We start from the raw sequence: 10,116 nt of genomic DNA, 5'->3' as shown, positions 1-10,116 counted from the left end.
GTTTGGTGAGACTCATACCCGCAAATTCGGGTTAAATGTATGAGAAACCTCAATTTATAAATCAAGCAATTTGAGAGCGAACATTTAAGATTTTATGGTTGACAATTACCCCCTCCGTCCCATTTTAAATGTCTATTTTTTCATTTTTGGTTGTCCCAATTTATATGTCATTTCTATACATATAAATTAAATTTTCAATTGTGCCCTTAAAAAGTAGTGGATTTTTTAGTCAAGGAAGAAAAATGGTTTTTAGCTATAATAACTTAAAGGACATTATTGTCATCTTACAGCTCATAAAATAAAATGATTAAACATTTCTTAATTTGTGTGTTTTGGGTCCATAACATTTAGGGCATGTTTGAGATTGCTTTGCCTTTTTGTTTTTTGTTTTTTCAGGCAGTATTAGGTATTATCAAGGTCAGGGCAGTATAAATTGGTGATTAAAATTATAGATTGATTTTGATGGTAGTTGGATTACATACAGCTATTGCAATTGCATCAAAGCATACTCTCCCCAGTCGTCGTGTTTGAAATAGCAACAAGTGTTCGGAATGGGTCGATGTTGAAGAAGATGGCTTTAATAATTATAATTTTATATTTCATTCATTCATTTTTATCCCTTATCTGGTACCGGTAACCATTGGCTGTGTGGTTATTGGAATTAATGCGTGGGTTCCTTACTGGCACATGGGCCATGGCTGTGCTAAATTATTATTGACAATTGACTAGTTTCATATTTACCTTGGGTTCTGATCTTCTAGTTTGCCCGATCTGATTATGCTTCGATGTCTTTCATGAAATATTTTGATCACCTTAAACTTGACATGAAAGATGTAGCATCAGCCACCAACAACTTTGATCCGGCTAAGCTGATCGGGCTTGGGGGATTTGGGAGTGTGTATAAGGGAGAACTATGTTCCCCGGAGGGACTAATCACCGCTGCTTTTAAGAAACTAGATCGCAGGCTAGGCCAAGGGAACATTGAGTTTTGGAAGGAGGTCATGATGCTTTCTCAATACAAACACCAAAATCTCATCTCCCTTATGCACTATTGCGTTGAGGGTGATGACATGATCCTCGTGTATGAGTATGCCTCTCGTGGGAGCGTTGATCGATATCTATCTGACGATGTTACTCTCACTTGGATCCAACGCCTAAAGATATGTCTTGGGGCTGCACGAGGGCTGCATTTCTTACATGATCCTAAGAACACACAACAAAGAGTTCTTCACCGAGACATCAAAAGTGCAAACATCCTTTTGGATGAGAACTGGACCGCCAAAGTTTCTGATTTTGGACTGTCCAAAGTTGGCCCTGCCAACCAAGCACATACATTTCTTTCCTCCCATGGTGTTGGCACATTCGGGTATTGTGATCCGTTGTATTTGGAATTGGGTTTCCTGTCAAAAGAGTCTGATGTGTACTCTTTTGGCGTGGTGTTGTTTGAAATTTTGTGTGGGAGATCATGCACTGAGTATAAAAATGGAGTGCTGACTAAAATTTTGGTGCCTGAGTGGCGACGATGCTACGACAAGAAGAGGTTAGATGAGATTATTCTTCCTGGTCTAAGAAACCAAATGGATCCAGGCTCTTTGGAATCATTTTCAGGCATTGCCTATCAGTGTATGAAGAAAGCTCGTGAAGATCGGCCAACGATGGCTGAGATCGTTAAAAAACTTGAGTCTTCACTCAAGCAACAAGTAATCTTAATTTCTGTTGTTTTCTAAAAGCTTCCTATTCTTGAATATTGAATGACTAAAAGATAAAAACATTTTTTACAGGAGATTCTTGAAAATCGTAGACAAGGAGTGGATTTCCCAGAACATTTAGCTGATGATTTGGGTTCGGATTCAGATTCAGATTTGGATTTGGATTTGGATTCGACTAGGGGTCTTGTTCAAAGTGAGGCCTCTGCGAGCATGTTTATAAACTGGCAGAGGGGTGAGTTACTTGGAAGAGGCTCGCTTGGCACTGTTTATGAATGTTTTAACGAGTAAGTGAATATCGCTGCAATTGCACGACTTTGTACTTTGCTATGCTATATATATCTGTAGTATCGAATATGATTTTTTGTATGTACTTTTTGCTGATACTGTATCCCACAACGTAACATAAGTGATTATCTAGAGCCCAAAATATCCTTCCTGAACTTGATGTTCTCTAATTTTGCACTGACCTAGGAGTTAGGTTGGCCCACTGTCTCACAATCGCTAGTTTCTGTTTTGTAATCTCTTTTTGAAACCATAGTTAGTAAAAGCGTTGCACTTTGGCGCCTAGGAGATTTTTTGGGCGAAGTCGTCGGCCCACCGACTACATTGACTGAAGTCGCAATTTCAGGAGAAAAATCGGCAATTCACTATGTTCTTGATTTTCTTTTAACTTGATTTTATTTGATTTTCTTTGATTTACCACTTAAACAACTTACCTAAAATTCATTGATTAATAAAATTAACTCCAATCTCTCTCTCTCTCTCTCTCTCCCTCTCTATGATTTGTAAATCTTGTTTACGATTATGTTGTACTTCCGTTAATGATGATGAAGATGCTTTGTTTTAATGTTTTTTAATTTTAATAATGAACCAACTTGAGTGATTTTTTTTAATGCTGTGTGAATTGAAGTAACATACTTTATGTCATCTTTTTTTCATTTAGGTAATAATATAATTTACAGCTAGATCCATGACATTCTATTACAAATTATTTTTTCGAATAATTTTATTTAAGTGTGCAGGCCCGCACTTTTTTTTGCACCTGGCGACTAGGCCTTTGGAGAGGCCTAAGCGCCTAACGCATTTGATAACTATGTTTGAAACTTAGTTCTATAGAAGATGCACCAAAATACAACTTCCTTGGTCTACAACTTGCAAGAGGTTTACAACAAATATGTCTGAATGCCTCGGAGGTTATGGGTTTTTTCTAGGATAAACACTCTGTTTTCATCCCAGCATCACCTTTATGTAACTATATAAAGGAAATAACTAAGAGTTAAAAGTGGCAATAAATAAAATTTAACTAAGTTATAGGCAAGTAGTAGATTCTTCACAATCTAGCCTATATTCGTAATTGTGTAAAGCTTCCACCTAATGAGTTGATGTGCCTAGCTGGAACTATATGTTTTGGCTCAAAGGGGCTATTTTTAATATGACTTATGTTTTTGTTTGCAGATTCGGTTATTTTTTCGCTGTAAAAGAGTTTTCTTTGCTTGATAAAGGAAGCCAGGGAAAGCAGAGCATTATTCAACTTGAACATGTGAATTATAAATTTTCGTCATTTCTTCTGGCTATGTAAACTGGTTTATATCCATCAGATCCTCGGTTTCCGTACGCTAAGCTATTTTTTTGTCCTTTTATTTCAGGAAATATCATTATTAAGTCGGCTAAATCATGAAAACATAGTTCGATATCTCGGAACAGACAAGGTATCCATTTTCCCTCACAAGGTCTTTCTTTGAGACAACTGTCAGGAACTTGAGGCTTTGATTAAGATCTACTATGTTGTTTTGATTTACTTGTTAAAATTAAGGTGTTTGGATATTTTTTTGATAAATTAAGGTGTTAGATATTTCTTACCGGAGCTCTCTTGTGTCTCCTTTAATACATTACCAAATCTTCTCAACTTGTGAATTCTGAGAACATTCACAAATGATGAGAATCAATCTTACAAGAACAATCGATACATGTAGTGATATGATTATTAATCTCATTGAATGATTGACAATGGTCAAGTGATTAAATGATGAGAGGATCCATGCCAAACCCTAGGTGAGTTCCCCTAGGGATGTTGACTCACGAAATGAACACGCCTAGCCTAATACGATGACTAGGTCCTTATATTTGTAGAGTCGGGTTTCTCCAACAAGCCGCCTCTTGTTCAAACCCACTTTTCCTTCACCCGAGACAACTAATCTTCAACAAGGAGAACCCAAGTGGTCCGGCACAACTAATATATCCGGGATAACTTATGTCGGACACATAAAGCACCATCTTGTCAAATTAAGTCTGGGTCAACTTGTTCATGCGCGAGAACAACATTGAACACGATTAGTTAATAATAAGCGTCTGTCACATACCTTTGGACTAACAGTATCTCTTACGGCACACGGACACTTGTTTTAGCGTTTTGATACATATCCCTAGTTGTTCTTATATGCCTCCGCACGCCCCTCTTCGTTAGAAAACTGTCTAGAACACTTGTGTAGGTACACTGTCGTAGGTTATGAAATGGTTGTATCAAATGTCTACTATAAAAGATTAGTAACCGGATTTGTATTTCACTTAGATAATAAACTAAAGGCATAACTGTTATCAGCTACAGCAAACTAGATACTATAAACCCATAAAATGAATTTAGGTAACAAAGTGTTTAGGAGTTTTTATCCATTAGAAACACACTTCAGGAGATTTTCAAGTAACATTATTTTAAGTTTTTCCCTTCAACGCTTCTTTACATTGCAGATAAAACATAACCCAAAGTAATGCATTTATAAGCAATTGAGTTAACATGCCACCTTGTACAGTTTAACTTATCGAACTGATTTTACTTAGGCCACCTTCTTTATTAATCAAGGAATGCATGTTAACTTGAAATAATATTAAAGAGTCCACCTGTAAAAGCCTTTCTAAACAAACCTATCTTTACCTTATCCTTCTCGCCATACGGGTACATGTTAACTTGAAATAATATTGTAGGATGATGGCAAGCTATATATCTTTCTCGAGCTCGTAACTAAAGGTTCAATGGCAAAGCTTTACCAAAAGTATAGATTGCGGGATTCCCAAATTTCTGCATACACTAGGCAGATTTTGCATGGCTTGAAGTACTTGCATGAACAACAGGTGGTTCATAGGTAAACCTTCTTCCATTTTGGTGCATTGTAAAAAATTCTCTTATCATTTTATAGTTTTTACTTTTATTACATGTTCTAGGGATCTCAAATGTGCTAATATATTGATTGATGCGACTGGTTCCGTGAAGCTTGCAGATTTTGGACTGGCAATGGTGAGTAAAACACAAAGTTTTTTTTCATCCTTGTCATTTTTTGTTCAATTGATTAGTTTCGAACCATTAGTTACATATACATCGACTATCTACAGGCACCTTCATTGATCGATACTAAATCTAGCGAAGGGCCTCCATATTGGATTACGGCACCTGAGGTTACTTCTATTCTTTTATATGACTTTTTTTCTGTGGTTGTACGAGTGTATATATCTGATGGTCTCAACTAGGACGCATTTATTTATGGGTCGATTCATGTGGTGTTTTATCTCAGATTGGTCAAAGTAGTTTAAGCCGTGGTCCCGCCAGACCAACACTCTACCACTTTTAACTTCTTTCTGCATCTATTTTCTGTAGATTTGGTCAGAAGGGATGCTATATATCTACTTAGACCATCTGTTGCGGTCTAACACCCATGCCACGTTGCCTTTAGCTAAAACGAGCACCGCACCGCGATGGTTAAAAAGGAGCTCCATCCCTTTAATGGGTGCTAGAGAGAAGAGGGGCGGGGCCCATTGAACCTAAATCAATCATTCATTGGTTTTTTAATATATAATTTTTTTAAACCACAACATAATATAGTTAAAGGGTAGATTAATTAGTTAAAGCCGATTACCTGGCAGGGTGTTATTACCCTTATTGTATATGTCCCACAATTGAGAACTTGGGACTTGGGAGAGTTGATCCTTGTACTAGTGAATGCTTTCTGTTGTATGTTTTGCATTAAAAACTTATTTTCGTGCATCCTCAGGTTGTTAATAATCGAGCACTTGCAGCTGACATATGGAGCCTTGGTTGCACTGTGTTAGAGATGTTTACAAAGAAAAATCCGTACTCCAACTTGGAAGGGGTATGCATCTAAATCTCATTATTATAATTGTTAAAAGGGTCACTAATATATGCATTGTCCGAGATACTTGAAAACATCTTGTAAGAAGTGTTACCTATGCCGGGAAAAACAGTCAGGTCAGGTAGTGGGTTGACGAGTTAGGGTCAAACATGTCATTATATATATATATATATATATATATATATATATATATATATATATATATATATATATATATGGTTGGTATCATTTAAGAACTCTAAAAAAATTAAGAACTCTTAGGAACTCTTAACAACCAAACATTTTTAAATTTTTTTTTATATATTAACATAATTTAAGAGTAGTTTTATCCATAGTTATTAAAAGCGCTAGGCGTACTCAAGGCGCATAGATCTTGCCTAGGGCCTAGGCGCAAAGCGCAAAAAAGGCGAGGGCCTAAGAAAAAAAAGCACTTAAATGAAAAAAAAATAAAAATATGTTATGTATTAGAAAAATAATACTATTATTCATATATAAAAAGCAAAAGCTATTATCTAATACACATAAAATTTAAAAATTAAACAATAAGTTAAAAATTTTATAATATATAGATTAGGAAGCAAAGATTCATAAAACCTTCAAATATTATTTTAATAGTTCAATAACAAATAGTTTTAAATTAAACATTTATTTAAATTAACCTATCATTATTTATAAAAAAAAAAGTAATCTTAAGGTTACTGTAGCACACTAGTAGTAGCAGCAAAGCTGCAAAGTGCAGAGCTACAATATTACTTTATAATATAAAACAAAATGAACTTGTTGCAGTTTTTCTATACTTTAAACCCCATGTACACCAAAAAGTTGCAAAGTGCATAGCTACACCAAAAAGGATCCTCCGCTTCCTTCAAGGTAATTCTCCTCTATTTCAGGCCGGAATTTACAGGCTTTAGCCAGATTCTTGTCGGAATTTTCAGATTTTAGCCGGAATCTGGCCGAAAGCGCGTCTCGACCACCACTAGGCACTTTACCTGCGCTACGCCTAGGCGTGTGCCCGGTGTGCTTTTAATAACTATGGTTTTATCATATTTTATATAAAAAAATCTATTACATATATTAATCACAAGTTAACATATGTGCAAAAATTATGTACTAACAAATTTAGATAGGTGTACAACAAAACATAGATTTGTAGAAAAACTAATTTTCAAAATTGTAATCGTAAATATAGATATAAAGCATGTTAAAGCTACACTTAAATAACATTAACATACAAAACTTTTTATGAAAAAACGTTAGTTTACAAATGTTCCTTCAAGTTCTTAAATAATTTAACAGTTCTGTAATGATACTCATCCGGTAATGATACTCATCATAAATATATATAAACAAGGAGAGAATCAAGAGAAAATTCATCCTTAAAGACAAAACTTAAAAACTCCTAAAAAAATATTTTTAGTTAAAAATAAAAAAATATTTTCAAATTTCCGTTTTTGTCATTATTCTTGTATTTTGTTACTCTTCACTCGAAAAAATAAAAAATGAGACGTTGTAATGCACATACGTATTACTGTGTGATACTGTTGTATTACACATGTGTATTACTATGTATTTTTATGTTCAATAGTGTTTAATTGCATATGTTCAATATTTGTGTATTGTATATGAGTAGTAGTATTGTATTCTATGCAAAACATATATAAAAAAATAAAAGTCGATGTAGTGCATATGTGCATTAATGTTATGTTACACATACGTACTAATGTGTATTTGATGTATGTATTAATCTTATATTGCATATATACAATAGTCTGTATGAAATATGTGCAATACTGTTGATTTTATGCAATACAACACTCTTGTATATATGCAATGCACACTATTATACGTGTGCACTGCACCGATGAGATTACTGACGAGGTTTCTTTTTATTTTTTTGAACAATATCAACATATAAGAATTATGGAAAAAAAGAAACTACAAAAAAAGTTAAAAATAATTTTTTAGGAGTTTTTAAGTTTAATCTTTAAAAGAGATTTTCATTTGATCTCACCCCTATATATATAGAAGATCAAGAGATAACTTCTTAGAGAGAGAACTAGAGAACTAACAAAGAAATATTTTTAATTTAATTAAAAAAGATATTTTTTTAAATTTTTTTCATCTTTCTTATATATGTTGTTACTTTTCACAAGAAAAAATTATAAAAATAAAAAATTATAAAAAAACTTATTGTAATGCACATATGCAATACATCGACTTTTTTTTATTTCATACGTGTACTAGTGTGTTTTTTATTAGTCCAATAGTGTTTAATATCATATATCCAATTGTTTGTATTATATATGTGCAATAATGTTATTTTATATGCAAAAAATAAAAAAAATTGATACAGTTAATATGCATTAGTGTTGTATTTCATATACGCAATAGTGTGTATTGCATACAAACAATAGTTTTGTATTTTCATATATTCAATAGTATGTATTGTATAATGTAACTGTGTTGTATTATATGCAATAAAAACTATTGTAAAATGAAATGCACATATGCACTACGTCGATAGTTTAGACGAACATCGCTCCCCTTGTTCACAAGTTTATGTTTAGCTTTTGATAAGAATTGAAATTGAAGCCAATTGATTGGTTAATCTTTGAAATCGATTCAATTAATCATCAATATGAAGCATCAGTCGATCAATTTTGAGTTTTGAATGATGAGTTTTAACCTTAAATGTATCAGCTTGAACGTTTAAGTTTTTTTGTCAATGTTTTAGAGTTTAAACTTGGAACATTTTATTGTTTTTTTTTACCTTGAACGTATTTCGCATACGTAATGTACGTTAAAATTGATTATGTGATAGCTGATGTGAATGCATATTGAGGAAAACAAATTTGATTTGCAGATGCAAGCATTGTTTTGTATCAGCAGAGGCGAACCTCCTCCCATTCCTAACACATTGTCTGCAGAAGCCCGGGATTTCATACTTAAATGTTTGCAAGTTAATCCAGATGACCGCCCAAGCGCCGCCCAACTACTTGAGCACCCTTTTTTGAGGAGACGAGATCTCATAAACTCAGCCCTTGCTTCTTAATACAATAGTGTGTTGTTGTCGATTTTCATCACCTTCCATAGTAACAATTCTCTTCTCTAAATTTCATTTTAACTAGTTGAAATGACAACCATTTGAATGTTGTGAATAATAATAGTTTCATATGATAACCATTTTAAGCTTCATCAGCTTGAGTCAACTGGATCAATTTTTGGCATCAAACAATACAATCATCTCCATACTTGATTGGTTCTACCTAGTAGCTTTAATGTAGTCATTAGAGATAGCAAAATATGTCGGTTTGATAATGGATGAAAACGGGTCATTCTTTTGGTATCGATAGCAATGTGCCCATTTGGCTAGCAAACACTTCTTGCCCACCGGTAATGCCTTTAAAATAAATAAAGATGGCTTAATTATGGTTAAGAAAACAATAAATGGCAATAATTATCTAAATCTTTGAATGAATTGGTCATTCTTCATTACATGTAGAAAACTCAATTGGCTTTGTGGTTTATTGAGGTGACCGTTTAAGGCTTGGGATATTATATTCTTAGGTTCCAAACCCGATTCATGAAAGATTTCTTACAGTAGCTATAACATGGATGTTGATAATGGAAAGAGCACAACTAGATTTGTGTTGTATTTTTGTGATGCTTTGATCACATGGAACAATATAAATAATCCGCAATAGCTCTTACATCATGTGAGGTTGAATTCATGGTAGTTGCCTTAGCTGCATGTCAAGCCTTACATTGTTTGTGGATAGCATGTGAGCAACAACAAGGATTGCTCGAAGACTTGACTCGATGGAAACAAGAAAAGGTGACACTCTTTGTGGATAACATGTGAGCAACAACACTAAAGAAAATCTAGTATTTCATGGAAGAAGAAAACATATAGGTACAAAATGCCACTTTATACAATAATGCATGGAGAAGCAACAAATAGAAGTGGGGCATATAACCAGTGAGGAACAGGAGGTGGATATAGTCACAAAGGCACAAGCAATTAATAATCAAATTTCTACAGATGTGCGGACTCCTAGGTGTTAAGGACCTCGCAATACAAGATCGAGATTAAGGAGGTGATTTTCAGTTAATCCTGGTTTCGTTAAGCTTATTAAGGATTAGTTAAACTTTGTTAGAAAACTCAGTTAGTATAGTTAGTGCCTAAAGTATAATTAATAGGTAGTTTGTGTTAAAGTTGTAATTTAATGAAATAGGTTTAAGCGATTCGTTGCATACCTTAGTGCGAT

The 10,116-nt window shown here is 33.9% G+C and overlaps 1 protein-coding gene across 1 annotated transcript; it reads left to right on the top strand.

The window, feature by feature from the left end:
• The first annotated feature begins 756 nt into the window (after positions 1-756).
• LOC143533415 (uncharacterized) lies at positions 757-9,024 on the top strand. The gene is made up of 9 exons (XM_077028213.1): positions 757-1,700; positions 1,782-1,993; positions 3,165-3,249; positions 3,356-3,418; positions 4,689-4,846; positions 4,926-4,998; positions 5,094-5,156; positions 5,750-5,848; positions 8,712-9,024. Exons 1-9 carry the CDS (start codon positions 786-788, stop codon positions 8,898-8,900), a joined length of 1,857 nt encoding a protein of 618 aa, XP_076884328.1. The 5' UTR covers positions 757-785; the 3' UTR covers positions 8,901-9,024.
• Positions 9,025-10,116: the final 1,092 nt, after the last annotated feature.

The sequence above is a fragment of the Bidens hawaiensis genome, unplaced genomic scaffold (assembly GCF_021521415.1).
Source record: "Bidens hawaiensis isolate Kalapana, Puna unplaced genomic scaffold, B.hawaiensis_p1.1 tig00009686_1, whole genome shotgun sequence".
NCBI lineage: Eukaryota > Viridiplantae > Streptophyta > Magnoliopsida > Asterales > Asteraceae > Bidens > Bidens hawaiensis.
The sequence above is the reverse complement of the archived record's forward strand: the minus strand, read 5'-3'. Positions and strand labels throughout refer to the sequence as shown.